Source organism: Pipistrellus hanaki (genome assembly GCF_964339955.1).
Source record: "Pipistrellus hanaki genome assembly, chromosome: X".
Lineage (NCBI taxonomy): Eukaryota > Metazoa > Chordata > Mammalia > Chiroptera > Vespertilionidae > Pipistrellus > Pipistrellus hanaki.
The window spans coordinates 92112252-92133476 of record NC_140524.1 but is presented as its reverse complement, the minus strand read 5'-3'; the positions used below and the strand labels follow the sequence as shown (position 1 = coordinate 92133476).

Here is a 21225-nt window from a genome sequence, read left to right as displayed (position 1 = left end):
CAGACAGTTAGGGGAGCTTCTGAGGGATTCGGAAGGAGGACGAGGGCTCAGGAAGATGGGAGGGTCCTGGGGACACAGAGACTGCCAATGGCTCCCGCCATTGGGTTTGGGCTGGGTCTCACCTCTCCTGCCCTGCCCCAGCCTCACCTGCCATTCCAGGCAAAGATTGAGGAATGGTGGAATGTCAGAGAGGGAACCACACTGAGCTGGGAGAAGAGGTAGGTTCTGGGAACTCACCCAGTGCTGATTTAAAACATAAGACATACCTTAAGGCAGACAGGGTGAGGTCACCACGCTGTGACTTCCCAGCAGGAAACGGTCCTTTCCTGCTGGAAGAGAATACAGGGTCTTCAGATCCTGCTTCTCAGTTTAGACTTTTATTCTCCAGTTTTCCCAGGACTAAAAAGGGCTAAGGAAATGCGGGAAGTCAGGGCACTGTTCACCCTGCTCAGCGCAAGGAAAAGGAAAATAAACGTTAAAGGTATAAAAGGCTGCATTTCAGGGGCAGAGGGTTCATGTCACCTTTGGGGAGGAGGCAGGATGGTGTGGTGCAGAGAGGCTTTTAGGCGCGGGGTGGGGAAGGGTGAGAAGGATGTAACACAGGCTGCGTGCGAAGACCCCTCATCTGTGATGGTTGCAGGCCCGGCTCCCGTAATGGCGGCAGGACCGGCTCCTGTAAGGTCCAAAAATCAGGACATTTTTAAAACGCCACGGGACACCTGACAAATTGTTAAAAATTGGAACTGTCCCGCGAAAAGCGGGACGTCTGGTCACCTTACTGTAATGGCCTCAAGCGTGACAGGCCCGGCTCCCATAATGGCGGCAGGACCGGCTCCTGTAATGGCGGCAGGCCCACCTGCTGTAATGGCGGCAGGCCAGGCTCCCGTATGGCCGCAGGCCAACAGTCGAGTAGCAAAGGCGGGCGCTTTTGGGAAGAGATGGGCCTAGAAGGACAAGCCGGGCCTCACACAATGCTGAGAGCCGGCAGAAGGGAAGGCAGGGGAGCGGAGACCCGGCACAGTAGACGCCATCACTGGGCCTCCCACCGGTTAGGCTTCCGGGTGGCCGCGGACTGGGCATGCGCCTTCTGGCCTGCCTCCAGGGCGCATGCGCCAGCGGCCGTGAGGGCGGGGCACAGCGGGCAGGGCCAGGAGGGACACGTGTGAACAGGGCGGGTGTCTGGTCTGCCTCGAAGCGCCGTCGCAGGTGTAAGGATAGGTGCCTGGGAGACAAAGATGAATTCCACACCCACTTGGATCCCAGGGAGCTGGCAGGCTGATAGCCTTCTGCGGGATTCAGAAATAAGACAGGAGCTCCCAGGAGGATAAAGGGATTCTGGCCCCTATAATGTGATAGGATAATTGTCATCAAATGGAACAATAATGTCCTGGGAGAAAGTCTCAGAATTTTTCAAGTCTTGATGGGAAAAACAGAAGATAGCTTGAGGCAGGCTTAGGTCACCTAAGTGCCTGGCTGCCCTTGCTTGCTGGAGAATAAATGATTAGACCAGTGGCATGCAAACTCATTAGTTAGCAGAGTGGCAAACCAAGGCTCGCCAGCCACATCTGGTTCGCGAGCCATAATTTGCCGACCACTGGATTAGACAGACCTTTCTTCTCCCAAGTTTCTCGGGACTTGAAAGATCTGCAACTAGCGGGGGTAGCCATGGCACTGTTCACGGATCACTACAAGGAAAACGCTGTTACAAGCATAAAATGCATGCGGATCAGAGGCAGACAGGTTAGTTTCAGTTCGTTAAGGGGTATGGTGGGCAGTGTGGAGGCTTTTGGGAAGAGATGGCAGGGGAACCGTACAGAGGACGGAACCTTAAGGCTAGGCAAGTCACTGGCCTCTCCACAAACAGCTTTCGCTGAGGGGCTGCGCGCCAGACAGGTCTTCCCCAAGGCGCAGGCGCAAAAGCGGGCCGCGGCCAGCAGGCCACGTGGCAGGGCTCAGGGTTGGGGGGGTGGTGAGGGGATTGCGATGGGAGTGGGGGCAGCCTGGAATCTGGCGAGCGGAACGCCGGGAGGGGGCGCAGGGGGCGGGGGGAGGGCGGGGCAGCTCTCGCGAGGCCGCGCAGGCTCGCGGCGTGACCAGCGCTCGATCGGCGCTGCCTGGCGGCGGGAGAAGTAGCGCTCGCGCCAAAGAACGTGCGTCTGCGCTCGCGTGGTCATGGAGGCGCCGGGGTTGCCGCCAGCCGCGAAGACTCCAGCCGCCAGCCGGAGCCTCAAGCTGCTGCTGCTGCCGCTGCTGCTGTTCCTGCTGCTGGCCCAGACCCTGCGGGGCTCGGAGGCGGAGGAGAGGCCCCGAACCCGGGAAGAGGAATGCCACTTCTACGCGGGGGGACAAGTGTACCCGGGGGAGGCGTCCCGAGTGTCGGCCGCCGACCACTCCCTGCACCTCAGCAAAGCCAAGAGTAGGTGGTGCCCCGCCGAGGGGGGGTGAGCGGTGGCTGAGGGAGGCGGGAAGTTGGGAGGACCGGGAGACACGTGTGTCCTGCTTAGGCTGCCGGGGAGCCTGACTGGGGCGGCGCTCCCCACCCCCACCCCCACCCCCCGGCCCCGGCCTGACTCTGGTCCCCGGGCGGGCCTGGCTCTTTGGGAGCGGGGCAAGGATGGAGGGTTCCTGCTGTGAGAAAGGGATTGTTTCCATTAATCAGATTTTGTAAGTAGTGGTTACCCCAAAAGCCGCAGAAAAAGCAAAGAGGGTGGTCCAGGTCCCGGGCTTGCAGGCATCGGAGGATGTTGTGCAAACTGAAACACTTCCTCAAACATTGCAAAGCGGCTGCAGCCGATCGCGTCTATTTCCAAGTCCTAGTCCAGGGAAGACTGGGTTAAGTTGAATAATGATTCATAGAAAGTTTGGTTAAACAGAAAATTGGCTAAACAAAATGTTCAGGAGAGCAAACGTCACCTTTTTCTTTGTTTTCATCGTATAAAGACTATGAAAAGCCCTTCCCCAAAGCCTATAATAAATGGGTATTCTTTGTGTCTCTTAGAAGTGAAGAACTTCTTACAGGGTGTGTTTTGAAGGCTCTTTGTAAGGAAAGGAAGAGAAAGGAGGTTCAACGTAATGTGTTTTGGTTGATGATAAACCTCCTGGCAAATTTGTGTCCTGCCCGTTTGGCTTTTGATTATTTACATTTCTGTCCAGTGTACACAGGTAATGGCCACTTTCAGGAAGGACACGTCAGGCTGAGATACTGAGAAAGCTATCGCCTGCTGCCTCTAGGTGTTAAGATTAGCCAAAAAGAAGTGGGCAGGGACTAAAGGATAAAGACTGCCCCTTGCTTGCTTTTAAGTAACCTGCTTTTCCTACCGCATTCTGAAGATGTGTATTGTGGTTCAATTACACCATTTCTATGCCCATATTCAGTGAAAAGAGTGCGCTTCACAGTTACCAATCCCCAGTGTTAAGTGGGATGTTATAACTTAGCACAGAGTGGGAATAAATAAATGAGAAAAACTGTTTTGCCTTCTTAAACATGAAAGTTAACTGCTCTTGGATTTTGTGTTTGTAAGAAACCAGTCTCGCGCTGTTGTGTTTTTTTTTTTTAAACGTGTATTATTTCGCAGGAGGCTTTAGCTGGGTTCTCTGCTCAGGATCTTAACCAAGTGCAGTCAAGATGTTGGCTGGGCTGCATTCCTTTCTGGAGCTCAGCATCCTCTTCCCAACCCACATGGTGGTTGGCAGAATTCAGTTCTTGAGGTTAAGGACAGGGTCCCTGTTTTCTTCCTGGCTGTGACCTGGTGCCACGCTTAATTCCTAGGAACCAGCTGCTTGCAGTTTCTTTTCTTTTTTTTCTTTTCTTTTTTTTAAATATATTTTATTGGTTTCTTACAGAGAGGAAGAGAGAGGGATAGAGAGTCAGAAACATCGATGAGAGAGAATCATCGATCAGCTGCCACCTGCACACCCCGCTCTGGGGATGTGCCCGCAACCAAGGTACATGCCCTTGCCCGGAATCGAACCTGGGACCTTCCAGTCCGCAGGCCGACGCTCTATCCATTGAGCCAAACCGGTTTCGGCTGCTTGCAATTTCTTTATTCTCAGGCCCTCTCACCGCATGGCAGCTTATTTTGTCAAGGCCAGCAGGAGAATCTTTGAGTCCCAGTCTTGCGCGTTTAAAATCACAGTATTTCAAAGTGTCGTTTGTTTCACTTACCTGGGAAGATCTTTTGAACTGTGTCAGGCATTGCATATTTCCCATAAGAAACAAATCCCATCCAAGTCTGCTCATAAAAGCAAAAAACAGTGGTAATAGATTTCCCTTGACCAGAGAACGTCTTCACATGTTAGATATTTGCTACATCTCTGTGTCGTGTAGGTTCATCTAGAATTAAAGATACAAGGACTTTTATTCATAAAGTGGAATATTATTAAGGTCATACTTTAAAATAATTTTTAGTGACATGAAAACTGCAAATGATTTACTGTTGGTTTTTTTTAAAGGGGTGCAACAAGATCCAAATTTGTGTTTAAAGGAAAGACATCAGAACATTAACAGTAGTTAAATTAATGGGGTTATGGGAAGAGGAGGTTTAAATATCCTTTAAACTGCTTTGCATTTGCCGGAATCTGTTGCATGATTTATATTCAAGATTTTAATACACACAAGGGGTTGCTTTGGGAATTCCATTTATAGATCGTAGCAAAGTTAACTGCATTCTTTTTTTGCTCCACAAATTGATGACAGTTTTTTTTCTTTGAATTAACTTTGTAATTCTTAAGAACCCAAAATTGTCAAACTCAGAATTTTGAGAACAAAATTTATTTCTCAGACTTGGTTGTCCTCATATGCTAGCATCATTGAGGAATAACAGGTCATTTATTATTCCTACCACAAATTTACTTAACATATCCTGTTAACCAACCCCATTGAGTAACATTTTCAGTAATGTATATAAAGCATGTATAGTTCAGTACCCTTCTACCAACTTAATCCCCCCCTTGGCCTTTACCTAATCAGATCAGGATATTTATATGAGGTAGGCTGCTGACTCAAGACAAGTAATCACATGCTATATATTCACTTCACAGAGAAATTCATCTTAAGTTTATGTCTCTTTTCAGAGTGACCAAAAATGCTGGCTATTATGAGCCTTACTTTCTAGGAACCATAGTCAGACTTGGAAGCAAGGATTGACTTCCATATGTGTAATGGTTCTGAAAGTTCAAGTGTTATCTGAATGTAACAGAAGGTATATTCTCAAAGCATGTTGGCTAGAATTGCAGCATGCCCTTACAAGAGAGCAGCACCAACTATTCAATTTGCATTAGGTCACTTGAAACCTGTTCCAGGGGGTGTCTTCTTTCAAAGCCCTCCAGGAAAAGAATCCCATGGTCTGGGATTGTGCACTTCCGGCCTGATGTATTTGCAAATTTCCTACTCTTTGAGTGTGGCTACAGGTCCTCCGTGAGTATGTGAGAAACTGGCCAAATGTTTAAATCAGTACACCTGAGCTGAAACCGGTTTGGCTCAGTGGATAGAGCGTTGGTCTGCGGACTGAAAGGTCCCAGGTTCGATTCCGGTCATGTACGTTGGTTGCGGGCACATCCCCAGTAGGAGGTGTGCAAGAGGCAGCTGGTCGATGTTTCTCTCTCATCGACGTTTCTAGTTCTCTATCCCTCTCTCTTCCTCTCTGTAAAAAATCAATTAAAAAAATTTAAAAAATAAATCAGTACACCTGAAAGACTGCCATTAGGGAAAGGCATACCTAATTATCTGAAATATATTAAGTTATTCAACTTGGAGGGGCTATAGTGAAGGATCCAGTAGAGGGTAGTGCAGGGATGGGATGTAGGGGAGGGGGGTCCTGTGAGCATGAATAGAATTAAAAGCATTGTCAGTAACCTCCAACTGAAATTGAGCATTACTTTCCATTATAAACATCAGCAACAAACCACATTAGCTTCAGTAGGACTTGCTTGTACCTGTTGTCAATAGACCCCCAGGTATTTTCATGCCATATTGTGGTTGTTGGCTGTTACAGGTATCCTGAAACATTTACACTCTTCACTATTTTTGGTAGTTAATTAGATCACTGCTAGATCTTGCATTTTTAAAGTCTCAATATAAGGGAACATGTATTACCACATCACCAATATGGGTCTGTTGTCAAATTTTGATCATTTCATTTTAATATAATTTTTCTCCTTTGTAATTCTGTATATTTTATTTTATATAATCAATAACACTATTCTGAGAAGTATGTAAGCTTCACCAGACTGCTAAAGAGGTCCAAAGGTTTAGAACCCTTGATTTTTAGTAATTTCCTAAAGCTCTCCTCCTGTCATCCCATCAGTTTTCTCAGTGTTATAAAACATCCTCTATTTTTCTTCCTTAGTTTCCAAGCCAGCACCTTATTGGGAAGGAACCGCTGTGATAAATGGAGAATTTAAGGAGCTCAAGTTAACTGATTACCACGGGAAATACCTGGTTTTTTTCTTCTACCCGCTTGATTTGTAAGTAATACATGTACACAGCAGCTAGTAAGACCTCAGTTATTACCAATCATTAATCAAGGTCAGGACTCGATCCCCAGCAGAGGGTGTGTAGGAGGCAGCTGATCAATGATTCCCATCATTGATGTCCTCTCTCCCTCTCTCTTCTCTGAAATCAATAAAAATATATATTTTAAAAATGGTTTAAAAATAGGTTCTTTACAAAAAATAAGATAGGCTAGATTTGGCCTGTGGCTGAAAGTTTGCTGACACCTAGTCTATCCAAATGGGAAGGATTCTCAAAAAAATTAGTACATGGAGATTAATACAAGTCATGAAGCTACATAATACATAACCTTTTAAATTAAGCTTGACTAGCTGAAATGTATAATCTAATTTCCAATAGAAACCAGAAGTTGAAGTCTTAATATATAAAAAGTATAGGCCTTCTAAATTCATGTTCTAAAACCAAAGTTAAAACGTATGTAAAATAAAACATTAAATCTGAATTCTGAAATTAGTCTAACATAGCAGACAAATACGCTGTCTCTCCAGTGTTATTTAAAACTCCATAATGAATAAGACATAGCTAATTATGCATGATGTTAGCAATGGTCTCCTGGCTAAGATAGCTTCTTTCTGTTGTTACTGTATAAAGTCAGACTGCGCCTGGTTAGATAAGGAAGAATTCTCAGGCATTTGCCACAGTCCATAAGGATGAAAGTCACAAACAATCCTTCAGTTTTCTGCCAGACCTTTTTCTCTGTCTTCACTAATAAGTCGGGCAAATGTGTCTCTAAATAGCATTTCTTGGGATAACAGGAAGGAAGGCAGGGCCTGACCATACCTACATTGTGGAAAATATTAAAAATACACAGTATAGCCCAGGTTCCAGGGACATAGTCTAGAACTTTCTGCTTGCATATGACAGTCCTCCACTTGAACAACTGAAACATTTGAAAAGCCTATGTTGGGGGGTGGTAGGAACTTGGCTTCTAAATCTACATTTTTTTTTTAACTTTCTTGGCCATCACACACAATAGGAAATAAATGTTTAATTGCTGCCCAATACACTTACACATACATAACGGTAACATTCAGTCTGTATGCACCAGTACAGCCATGCTATACTGAATACTGAAAAACTTCCATACCAGAGGGTAAATAGCCACTTTCTCAACCCCTTCCCCAAGTTGCTCCTCCTACCTGATCCTTTTTCGAAATCTCCAGCACTAAAGCCAATCCATATATATATATATATATATATATATATATATATATATATATATATATAAAAGGCTAAGCAATTGGCCCGTAGGCATGACATACATGCACTGACCACCAGGGGCAGATGCTCAACATAGGAGCTGCTAAGTGGCAGTAACTTTGCAGAGTGCCCTCTTGCACTCCAGGACCCCTTGGGGAATGTCAGACTGCCAGTTTTGGCCTGATCCCCACAGACCAGGCTGAGGGACCTCGCTCACTTCGCAGACACCCTTTGAGCCCTGGCGCCACCCCAGGTGTGGCCAGCCAGGGAGGGAACATGGAAGGGACCCAGTCTCACCCAGCCCTGCCCCGCCAGCCACTTTCTAATTAATTTCCTTTCAGTGTGCATGAATCCGTACACTTGGCCTCTAGTTTTGAAATAAGGTTGTTAAGTATTTTTAGTATTATTCCTGAATACACACATATATGTACATGCACTGGTATATACATGTTTCATAACTTACCCTTACTGTGAACGATATATTCTCATATTTTCTATTTCACTGTTTTAAAATGCTAATTGGAACTCAGTAAATTGACTTAATTCCTACCACAGCTTGAAAAACAATTCCCTAAGGTAATATTCTCTAAATTAGGGGTGTCGAACTCAATCAGAGAAGGGCCAAAATCTAAAATCCAGCCTAAATCGCGGGCCGAATGGTTTACTGAACAGTCATAAACTGACAGCGGAGTGCAGTGATGACAGTGCGGTGCGGGCCACATTGCAAGGCCTGGCAGGCTGGATTTGGCCCGCGGGCCTTGTGTTTGACACATGTGCTCTAAATTAATACCCTTCTGACAACGGGACTTTATAAAAAAATACAGGGGATGGGAGGGCATTTCCTCATTTCCAAAATCCAAATAGATACATCTAGCTCATAAGGCTGGTATAGGAATGTAAAAATCATGAAATGTCAGATTTGTATAGATCCTTTGAAAGCTGTAAAGCATTTTAGACTACTCAATATTGAGAGGATTCATATATAAAGTTGTTCTTAATGTGCATTTTTATATACTAAATGTGTTTGTAAAGACTTGAGTCATTTCAAACTCGCATATACGTATGTGTATTTTGAGAATACTGAGTATATTTTCTTTTTACTTTCAGCACTTTTGTGTGTCCAACTGAAATTATCGCCTTTGGTGATAGAATTGAAGAATTCAGATCCATAAACACTGAAGTGGTGGCATGCTCTGTCGATTCTCAGTTTACCCATTTGGCCTGGTCAGTATCTTACATTTACATTTGTAGAAAAAAGAATGGATTTACTTTTAAATTATTGGCAGACAACTCTTAACATTATAGGAATACAGTTATTTATCAGACAATTCAGATTTGTCTGAGTGAAACTATTTCAATGAAGTTACATAAAAATAAAATTGAGGGGGAAAGTTCAATGCAAAAGATGTCCATAACAAAAACTATTGAGTTGCATGACTATTTTATTATGACAAATTTTGGGTAGCCTTCATCTGGGAGGGAAAATGTTTAAAATACCATTTCTCTGTTATACAGTTGTATAGTATAAAGCCAAATTCAAAATAGCTTTTATAATTTTCCAGAAGCAATGATTTTTAATTTTAGAAATATTTTAATTAATTGTTTCACCTAATTAATTGCAAGTTAAAGTTTCAAAGGTGGGAAGAAACAGCATTCCCAAACACACAGGTGGTTCAGCATTTCTGGAAAATAGTTGGGTAACATGTTTCAGAATCTGAAATGTGTGTGTTGATGTGTTCTTAATCATGTCCACAATTTTTTACACAAAATGTTATGCATGATAAAGACTGTTCATTGTTTTAGCCGAAACCAGTTTGGCTCAGTGGATAGAGCGTTGGCCTGCGGACTGAAAGGTCCAAGGTTCGATTCCGGTCAAGGGCATGTACCTTGGTTGCAGGCACATCTCCAGTGGGGGAGGAGGGATGCAGGAGGCAGCTGATCGATGTTTCTTTCTCATCGATGTTTCTGACTCTCTATCCCTCTCCCTTCCTCTCTGTAAAAACTCAATAAAATATATATAAAAAATAATTATCACTATAAAAAAACTTAACATTAAATTCATAGAGTAACAAATTCAAAACAAGTTTTCCTCCATTTACAATTATGTGTACATATAAATTATATGTGCATGTATATGTATATAAAACTAAAATTTTAATTGGTTCAGGAGCCACAACTTAAATTTAATTTATATTACCTTAAGTATTACTTAACTCTCAAGTATTTTTTAAAGCAATTATGTATTTTATTTTATTTTCCTTGAGTATCCCAAAAATATAAGCAATTCTTGCAATCTAATAAATAGATGTGGTGCATCGTAAGTCCTTTTAAATTGTTTCGTTAATATTTGTAAACTGAATAAAATTTCAATTTACACATTTTAAATTGGAATCAGAAGGTATATATGTTATTCTAATATGCCAAATGCTCTTAAACATTATAAATAACTCATTATACAAATAGGTACTAATTATTTCTCAATGTAAGAATATTAAAACTATGGGTTTAATTTGCTTTATCACTTCTATAGTTAATTCTGTATCTCCATATGACTAAAACAAATCCACTAAGGGAAAACATCTATGCCATCCCAAATAATTTGGGATTGTCTTTCCAAGGAATTCTTGGGTATGCATTCTCAGCTGGATAGGTTTCATGTCAACCAGAGATTTCTACTTGGATGTCAGAACTGGGGCTGCAGACATGGGGAGCATTATTTCCCCGTTTTCTGGCTGCTATGTCAATGTCTTCCAGTTGGGGCACCAGCCCACATCCCCCAGTTTCAACTTAAAGAATACTTAAATCTCAAAACTTATGTGTCTGAGATTATAACTAACTTCCTTCACTGCTGCAAGTAGACTGCATTTCTTTGTCTCTCAGAATATTAAAATATCCCATTGTTTGCCTGACTCTCAAGGAATTGCCTGATGATCACAAGTCTAAGGTTATGCTTATGACAGTGTCTATTCTTTATGCATTAATTCTACTTTTAGAAATTAACCAGACAAGTGTATAATGTTAAGAGTACAAGGATGTGCCGAAGCTGGTTTGGCTCAGTGGATAGAGCATCGGCCTGCGGATTGAAAGGTCCTGGGTTCGATTCTGTTCAAGGGCATGTACCTTGGTTGCGGGCACATCCCCAGTATGGGGCGTGCAGGAGGCAGCTGATAGATGTTTCTCTCTCATTGATGTTTCTAACTCTCTATCTCTCTCCCTTCCTCTCTGTAAAAAAATCAATAAAATATATTTTTTTTAAAAAGAACACAAGGATGTTCCCAGCAGTGTTTATAAGAGAGAAAAAAATTGAAGCAATTTAAATGTATGTCGGTAGAGATTAGTAAAATGTGGTATGTTTATACATTAAAAATGTGATGTGTAGCTCCATATTTAGTATTTAAAGGATATGAATATATTAAGTGGGGAAAAGGGCAAGAAAATAGAATGCATATTAGCCTATCTTTTTTAGAGAAAGAATGGGTGTGTGGCGTTTGTCCATGGGTGTGCACATGCAGAGAAAAAGAGCTGTTTTCATATATGCCATTTACTTAACTCTAAGAGGTAAATGTTCTGTTTGTTACAGGATCAATACCCCTCGAAAACAAGGAGGACTTGGACCAATAAAGATTCCACTTCTTTCAGATTTGACCCATCAGATTGCAAAGGACTACGGTGTATATCTGGAAGACTCAGGCCACACTCTTAGGTACCTTTTTAGTGGTTTTGCATTATGACCAATCCAAATATATTTGTCACCCTCATTGAAACGGAGTTGGGAGAGACAAAGTTTGATCAAGAAATATTATTTGCTCTTCTTGCAAAAATGGTATAGATACTCTTTAAAATAATTAGTGCCATAGACTGTTAGAGCTGGAATATTATGTAAAGGTCTTTGACCAACCCTGTTTTTATTTTACAGATAAACAGATTCATAGAGTTCCATGAACTTAGCCAGAGAAATATAATTGGTTAATGGCAGAGTGCAGACTTGAACCCTGGTCCCCAAACTCCTTATCCATTTCTTTCTCCTCTTCTCCAAACTGACTCCAATAATGGTTTTCCTTAATACAAGTATCATAGTATTTAGCAAATCTATGTCTTTGGAGTAGGAAAAATTAAGGAAATATTTTACCCAACAGCTCTCACTTGGTTACTTGAGCTAATAAATGCTAATAGAATTCTTTGGGTGAAAGGGGGCAATTTTAGCTTAAAACAATTTATTTTGTTATAGTTGTGTTGTTCATTAGCTTTTCAATGCTAATAGTTTATTTTTTAAATGTTTTTGTGAAAGTTTCATTATTTTATAATCCTGTTTTTTAATAACAGCTTGACTGAGATATATACTATATGACTCACCCAATATAAAGCATACAATGCAATACTTTTAGTATATTGAGTTTTGCAGTGATCACCAAAATCAATTTTAGAACATTTTCATTATTCCAAAAACAAACCTCATACCCATTTTATTCCCCCTTTTCCCTAATTTTCTAGCTCCTACTACTGCCTGCCTTGTTTTAGTGACACACATCATCATAGATTCTTAGTAAAAGATCATTAGAAGGTAAAATGGACTGATGCCAAGACTGGTTTTGCTCAGTGGATAGAGCGTCAGCCTACGGACTGAAAGGTCCCGGGTTCAATTCCAGCCAAGGGCATGTACCTTGGTTGCAGGCCCATCCCCAGTAGGGGGTATGCAAGAGGCAGCTGATCGATGATTCTCTCTCATTGATGTTTCTGACTCTCTGTTCCTCTCTCTTCCTCTCTGTTAAAAAAAAAAAAATCAATAAAATATATTTTTAAAAAATCAATAAAATATATTTTTAAAAATAAAGGAAGGTAAAATGGATTGAGACCTTACATGTCAGATAATGTTTTTATTCTACTCTCAAGATGATTAATAATTTGGCTGGCTATAGAATTATAGATTGAAAGGCAATTTTCCTACATACATTTGAAAGCATTGCCCTGCTTCCTTTAGCTTCTGGGGTTGTTACTGAGATGTCTTTTGCCATTTTAATTTCAGATTTTTATACGAATGACCTGTTTCTTCTCTGTGGAAGAGACATGCATATATATTACACCAAGTGTGGCAAATGTATTAATCTCAAAGTCACCAAAGAAACAGTTCGCAAAATTAAAACAAGACAAAAGCTAGAATTTACTAGCAATGGAAAGGCAGATTTGTTTTTGTGTAGTGTGTGTTACAGAGGAAAGCTCAAAATTTTAGATCAGGCTCACTTACTTCAGAACAGACTTGATTACCATTGACAACAGTTTTCAGCTGTAAAAGCAGCTACATGAAAGAACACCCATAAAATAACTAGTGGTCCAGTGCACGAAATTTGTGCAAATTAAAAGAGGATTAATTAGAGGAAATAATTTAATATTGCTATTTGCCCTTTCTCTATAATAGAAGTGTCAGAGATGAAAGAAAATTAGTAAAATGTATATGAAAACCTTCCTCCTGTCAGAGTCTGGGGTGCACCATGGGACCCAGAGTCAAGTCCCCACCCACCCACATGCTCCTCAAAAATCGCATGAGACCCAGACCTGGCCACCCCTCCCCACTGGGCTAGATCCAGACCCATCCTGCCCTTGTCAAGCCTGGCTAGGCAGGAGGTGTAGCGTAGGTCCCCTGGCCCAGCACCAGGATGGGGGGCATGGCCTGAGGTCCCCCAGACCAGGGCAGGGGATGTGCCTTGAGGTCCCCTGTCAAGCCCTGCGGGGTGGATGTTATGTCCTGAGATCCCCCATTAAGCACCACCAGGTGGGGGGATGCAGCCTCGGGTTCCCCGTCAAGCCCCACTGGGCAGGGAGCATAGCCAGCCTGAGTTTCCCTGACCCAGCTCTGGGGGTGCACCTTGAGGTCCCCTCTCAAGTCCCACTGGGTGGGGGGCACGGCCTGAGGTCCCCTGTCAAGCCCCATGGGTGCAGGGGAGGGCGTAGCGTCAGGTCCCTGCTCATTGCTCATTAAAGCTCCTTAAGGGAACTTGGCCTCAGCTGTGGGAGCAGCCATCTTTGTGATCGAATGATGGTCAATTTGTATATTACTCTTTTATTAGATAGGATAATTAAGCAAGTTGACCTGGTCCAAGGGGAGTGAGTCCTACCGTGTTTCCCCGAAAATAAGACATCCTCCAAAAATAAGACCTAGCGCATGGAAAGATAAGACATCCCCTGAAAATAAGACCTAGCGCAACTTTGGGAGAAAAAATTAATATAAGACACTGTCTTATTTTCGGGGAAACAGGGTAGTTATTTCAGACATAAAGTTGCTTACTCAAAAAATGTATTGTGAGATAAGCACGAATACTTTAGTAATGTTTAATATAATTTGAAATAAGATATGAAATAGATATGTAATACCATGTATTTCTACTAAAAATATCTCTCATCATTCATAATACTTGTACACAGCAATTTGCCCCAGTATCTGAGATCTTTTTCCAATCTAAAGTGAGTATTAGGTTAAAATTCATATTGACATAAATAAATAAACAATAAATTCCTTGAAAAATTTTTGCTCTAGTCTACTTTAACTCTTTTTTTTAAAATATATTTTATTGATTTTTAACAGAGAGAAAGGGAGAGAGAGAGAGCTAGAAACGTCGATGAGAGCGAAACATCGACCAGCTGCCTCTTGCACACCCCCTACCGGGGATGTGCCCGCAAGCAACCTACATGCCCTTGACCGGAATCGAACCTGGGACCTTTCAGTCTGCAGACCAGACCGATGCTCTACCACTGAGCCAAACCGGCTTCGGCCTACTTTAACTCTTGCAATGCCATAACTCAGTAACAGGTCTTTTAAATCAAACTACTTCAGCCACAACCGGTTTGGCTCAGTAGATAGAGCGTCAGCCTGCGGACTGAAAGGTCCCAGGTTCGATTCCAGTCAAGGGCATGTACATTGGTTGCGGGCACATCCCCAATAGGGGGTGTGCAGGAGGCAGCTGGTCGATGTTTCTCTCTCATCGATGTTGCTAGCTCTCTATCCTTCTCCCTTCCTCTCTGTAAAAAAATCAATAAAATATATATATATATATATATATATATATATATATATATATATTTTTTTTTTTTAATAAATTAAATAAATAAATAAAACTACTTCATTACTCCCCAGGCCATAGAAGTGAGTCACACATACTTAGAGGGAAAGGTGACTTCACTTATATTGGTAACCTTTCTTTTTCCACCATTTTAAGGAAATAAAAAGACATTCCAAACAGCCAGTGAAGAGAAAGATGGATCACTCCTTCACTTCAAGGAAGACTCTGCTGTGTAGTTTCCTCATTTCATTCACAGTACAATAAAATCCCAAACCTAGTGCACGTGAAGATTAAGCTGTAAATACTACAGGACATTTCAGAGACCAAAACAAAATTTTAAAGCTAATGGGGGTGTGGGGGTTGGTAAGAGAGGTTAAAGGAGAAATGTATACCAGAAACCTGTGTCATTTCATTAACCAATGTCACCCCAATAAATTTAACTTTTTAAAAAAATTAAAGCTGCAATTTAACAATTATAATCCCAAATTATATAGTAGATATGTGTGTGTGTGTGTGTGTGTGTGTGTGTGTGTGTGTGTGTGTGTATGTGTGTGTTAGTCAAGTAGGTAGTGTGTTGATTCTTTATAACAATCCTGTGTGGATTCGCATTAACAAGTATTTGTCTTAACTGAGGTGAAATGGCCTCACCCCTACCACTTTTGTGTTTTATAGAGGTCTCTTCATTATTGATGACAAAGGGATCCTAAGACAGATTACTCTCAATGACCTTCCTGTGGGCAGATCAGTGGATGAGACACTACGTTTGGTTCAAGCATTCCAGTACACCGATAAACATGGAGAAGGTACTCTTTCCTTCCAAACATCATAGCCTTTTGATTTTTTAGTTTGAGAAGAGGTAGCAGTATAACTAGTTTGGTTTATTATCCTATAAGTACATCGGATGGTTCCAAAAGTCATCTGATTGTTTTCAAATTATTAGCTAATCTTTTTAGTAAATCAAATTATTAAAGTGATTTTAATGAAATATCACTAATATATTCTACTAACTGAATTAAAAGATCCAAAAGTATTCATTATTTGCATAGTCCTTTTGGATAAGCACAAAGAAAAGTTTCTGCTGCTGTAATATTTCAAATTATGTTTCTAAAACTTAAAATGTACCATTCTAGCAATATTTAGTAGCGTAGGTTTTATTTGCATCGGTACATTATTTGATTTAGATTTTTTCCTCAATGTAATTCAGTAATCAGCAAGGTTATTCAGGATCACACAAGTAATCTATTCATCCTTTCACTCCAAGTTTTTGCGGTACTAAATGGGAAAGGTCAGATTTTCCTAAAATTAAATATATGTTTTATATTTCTTTCAAATGTGTAACTCTGTGCCTGGGTCAAGGTATATTCCAAATAAAATCCTACTTTCTGAATAATTTTAAAGTCTCTTTTGACAAACAGCAAATCAGCTTATTTTAAGTTTATGTACGTTGAGAAATTTTTGCCATGCCCAGACCTTTCAGTTCACCACATCCCAAAAGTTTCCAACTTTCTTAGAGGAGCACTCAATTTGGTTTTTTATACTGTAAATGCAAGTAAACATAATTGGCAAAAAGGAAAATAGATTAGCTACCTACTGCTAAGCTCTGTGACCAAACCTCCATGGTGCGAGCAAGCAAGAAGCTAAGAGCCAGGTGGTCAGTGGCCTAGAAATGGTCTCATTAATAGAGGCTCCATTTTTAATTTTTTTTCATTCGGGAAAAGAAAAGCCAAGAGTTGCTGAAGAGAATTGAACTCTGTTTTTAAATTGTCTTTTACCAATTTTTGTTCCTTTTAGTCTGCCCTGCTGGCTGGAAACCTGGTAGCGATACAGTAAGTCAAATTGATTTTTCTGTTAAGGGGATGTCTGGGACCAAACAAAAATGCCAGCCTTAAGCTCATCTGTGACAGCACTGTCTGGATTTTGTAAATGACTTAAACATTGCTCAGCAAAAGTCAGAAGAGCACAGGCATTCTTTGAACTGTGGAGAGAGTAGCTGACACTGGGGAAAGCAGAAGATAGGACTTCATGCTGTGAATGTTAAAGCCTAATAACCAGCATACTATGTCATTAACATCAACAACAACAAAAGGGAGCAGCGGAAAGTTGGTAGAATCAATTCAGAGGGCTGGGAGAACATTTGCGGAATTTCTTCCTATATTGTGGGCAAAGAAAACAGTCACAAGCAAAGCTTTTCTATACATGGTAAAAAGCTTTTGGGAAAAAAAAAATCAGGCTTAGATTGAAGCAAGTACATTCATAGGGAGGCTGTATAGTTTATAGACAGTCCCTGAAGTAGTCTCTGGCCAAAATACATTAGTTAATCTTGAGAGAGAGAGGAAGGGAGAGGAATAGAGAGAGAAACATCGATGAAAGAGGAACATCATTGATCAGCTGCCTCCTGCACGGCCCCTGCTGGGGATTGAGCCCACAACCCAGGCTTGTGCCCTGAACCAGCAAACTCCTGGTTCCTGGGCCAATGCTCAACCGCTGAGCCACACCAGCCAGGCTTGAATCTTTAATGAACATGTTATCTTCTAAAAATGAAAGAGTTTTACACAAACTCCTGTTAGGAAAAATACCTAGAGAATTAGAGGAAGAAAGCATTATCTTAGGATAAAAGGAAAATATAGACTCCTAAGACTTTCTTCCTTAGCAAACAACAACAAAACAGTACCATGAGAGGTAGAAATTCACTCTGTAACCTCATTCAGGTTAGTTAAAATAACATTTCATTGATTTAAACTAGTTTCAATAAGTATGCAAAGCAGCTTTGCCCTTATGGGTCAAAGTTAATGCTACAATACAATATTCAACTCCACACAGATCCCTGATGGATTTGAAGTTAAGCATTAAAGAGACTTTGAGCACTAGGTGCTTTAAATTATAAATCAGTCATTGGGTTAATTTACAGTTATTGAGTGAGGCTCACAGGTAGAAATATGAAGCAGAAGCTACAGGTATCACCTAAGAAGCCTTAAAAAGCATCCAGCTCGGGGCACTTCCCCCCGGAGCAAGAGCAGAACCAACAGTGACCGGTGCATTAACATCACCTTGTATTGCAGACATGTGCTGAGAGAGCGGGATGAAATAAAGATGAAACATGAAACTAGTCCAAGAAATATAGCAGTGGGGGGGGGCTATATAGTTTATAGACAGTCTCTGAATAAAAAGACAGAAAGAAAGTAGATGGAAAGGAAGTAGGAAAGGGGGATATAGGATCAGAAAAGGTTTTGTGCTGGTGTTTATGATAGATGAGTTTTTCACCTCTATATTCCTCAGTTTATTCAGTCTCTCTCCAATGCATGTCATTCTTCAGACCAGAATCGCTTCTCGGCCTTTTGGCTAAGATCAAGTGCAGACCAGAACCTCATAATGGCTCACCGTCACAGGACAAAGTCCGATATTCAGGGCACAGCCTTCAAGCCTTTGCATTCTGTTCCCATCAGTTTCTCCCAGGTCATCTTCCCTGTGATTCACGCACAAATGCTGTGTTCCCGCCACATCATGACTCATCTTCCCTCCAATTAAGCCCTGTTTTGTCACACCTTTGTGACTTTGCTCAGGTCTTTCCAGAGCCTGAAATACCTGTCCCCTTCTCTAAATTCTCCTCTTTCAAGACCAAATGAAATGTCACCTCCATTCGGAGACCGTCCCTGATGCCATCTCAGCCCAACTGAGTCACACAGCCTGGGTCATACACATCAAAATAGCCACGGACACAGACATCCTTCCCACGTGCTTGTCTGAGCCTCAGAGGTGGTGACCATGGTAGCTATCCTACATTCCCATTGCCCAGTGCACTATTGGCACTAAGTTATTCCATAAGTACCTAAAAATTGAATATTAATTTCAGAGAGGTTATAAACTGACAAAAACATAATGCTCCTTGAAGTGATGCCTGAAAAACTAGGTAATGTTGATTTTATGCTAAAGAGAAATTATGAAGACGACGCATATAGCCCTAACCTGTTTGGCTCAGTGGATAGAGCATCAGCCTGCAAACTGAAAGGTCCCAGGTTCGATTCTGGTCAAGGGCATGTACCTTGGTTTTAAGCACAACCCCAGTAGGAAGTGTGCAGGAGGCAGCTGATCAATGTTTCTCTCTCATCGATGTTTCTAACTCTCTATCCCTCTTCCTTCCTCTCTGTAAAACAATAAAATATATTTTAAAAAATAAAAATAGAAGACATATAGAACTATCATAAGGCGATTACAAGAGGTTTTTATATGTAGGGATGGAAGTACTTACCTATAACTATCAAGTAAACAGGTCTAGTAGGGAGCTTTGTTGTTGTTTGGAGTATTTTTCCATTCACTAGTTGTTGAAATTAATGCTCCATAGTTGTATTTGAGTATTTTTTTTTTTTTTTTTTACCTTTGCAGTTTGAGGTTAAAAGGTTGCATTTTGGACCTCCAAAAAAATCCACTTGAACACACTGCCCCCTTTTCTGGTGGTTGGCACCCCAACACTTCACCAGCAGATGATTTCAGAGATACATTAACATCTGTAGCCATGCTCTCTTAATGTGTTTGGTTTAATTAGATCAAACCCGAAGATGCCATGAAAGCCTGGTGGCCGAGAGAAGAGCTGTAAGTAAACTCGGGGGTGCTTGAGTACAGATGTTAATTTACTGACAAATGACTCTCCTTTGGCATCGCTGAGATTAGTAGGTCGAACAAATCCAGTGTTTCCTATATACACATATATGATATCATTAGCACACAAACACAGTCTTCTTTAGTCAAGAGATGGGAAACTATTATCAGACAACTAATGATGAACGATCTGCTTTTTTCTTTCCATAGATAATCCCAGATCCAGCTGGCAAACTGAAGTATTTCGACAAACTGAACTGAAAAATTTCCTCAGGCCACGATGCTTGAATGCCTTCAATAAAAGGCGCCATGTTGTTACCACATTGCGTTACTGTAGTTACTTCTTGGAGAATATAAAACCACCATGTCAGGGTCCAAAGATATTTACTGTTGAAGTCAGACACTGATGCGAAAAGATAGGCAGTTATCCCCTCTTTCCAAACTAAGAAATGGCCGAAACCGGTTTGGCTCAATGGATAGAGCGTCGGCTTGGGGACTGAAGGGTCCTGGGTTTGATTCCGGTCAAGGGCATGTACCTTGGTTGCAGGCACATCCCCAGTAGGGGGTGTGCAAGAGGCAGCTGATCGATGACTCTCTCATCGATGTTTCTAACTCTATCTCCCTTCCTCTCTGTACAAAATCAATAAAATATATTTTTAAAAATGTCCAATGGAATGGAACTAGTAACAACAACAACTGCCATTTATGTGGTACTGCTACCTGCCAGGCATTTTATTCTACAGATGAAACTGAAGCTCAGATCAACTACTCAAAGTCACACAGCTAGATAGAAAGGTAGAAAGAGACTTTGAACCCCAGACCGTCTCCTTCCAGTTCGTGGCTCTTACCACTCATTACTGTTTTCATTCAACATACAGCATCTATCGATCGCCTACTCTACTCACTTGGTATATATAAGCAACCAAAGATAGTTTTTGGCCCTTAAGGAGCTCAGTGGCTCCCCTCTCTGTACCTTTGAGGGGGGCAGCAAAGGATAGGTTTTGAGCACAGCCATCTGCCACACTGGTAAGGGGCAGCTGAACCCAGAGCTCACTGCTCTGTACAACATGAAGCTATCTGGACACACACCCCCTTCTCTAAATTCATGTTTTCAACTTACACCAACTATATAAGTAGCAATTTACACGCTTAAATTTAGTTTAACAAAATTTGAATCTGGAAGCATATGTAGCTAGCTCTTTATATGTAATGCTGAACCCCAATGCTATGTCATCACCCCGTTTGCCACCCCAATATGGAAATGACTTTCATAAGTATCTCTACGTGTGCCATGTGAGTATGTTCTAAGTGATAGCTTACAGTTGAAATTTTAGAAGCCAACCTATTAGTAAAGTTGAAAGCTGCTAGTATTTTGGTATTCAAACCGGGTTGTAATAATCTTGTCAATACTCCCAATACAATTGGAATCTAATCTCAGATTTCCTCTTTCCAATCTGAAGCGGACAGATTTTTCACTCATGGAATAAGCCTGTCTCTTAGAGCTTTTCTAACGTTCTTTTTAGGTATGTTTATAGGGAGGACAGCTATTTTTATATCTATTCCAAAAAGCCAGTCATTACTGTTTTCATTCAACATACAGCATCTATCGATCGCCTACTCTACACACTTGGTATATATCAGCAACCAAAGATAGTTTTCTGCCCTTAAGGAGCTCAGTATTTGATTACTGAAGCAGGTGTTGATAGCATAATTTCTGGAGACCAACAAATGAGTGAAAATACATCCTGACTCACCACTTTGATACTAAATAGCCATGAATAAAACAGCAATAAATGCACTCCTGCCGAAACCGATTTGGCTCAGAGGATAGAGCGTCGGTCTGCGGACTGAAAGGTCCCGGGTTCAATT

At 41.4% G+C, this 21225-nt stretch overlaps 1 protein-coding gene across 2 annotated transcripts; it reads left to right on the top strand.

Annotated features, from left to right (window-relative positions):
* The first annotated feature begins 1960 nt into the window (after positions 1-1960).
* Positions 1961-19677, top strand: PRDX4 (peroxiredoxin 4). Of its 2 annotated transcripts, XM_084869749.1 has the most exons (8): positions 2053-2416; positions 6348-6465; positions 8819-8935; positions 11292-11414; positions 15436-15566; positions 16555-16589; positions 19304-19350; positions 19567-19677. In XM_084869749.1, the coding sequence occupies exons 1-8, from the start codon at positions 2173-2175 to the stop codon at positions 19568-19570; spliced, it is 819 nt and encodes a 272-aa protein (XP_084725875.1). In that variant the 5' UTR covers positions 2053-2172; the 3' UTR covers positions 19571-19677. The 2 variants fall into 2 exon arrangements, with proteins under 2 accessions (XP_084725874.1, XP_084725875.1); XM_084869748.1 differs by lacking the exon at positions 19304-19350 and having other exon boundaries at positions 1961-2416.
* Positions 19678-21225: the final 1548 nt, after the last annotated feature.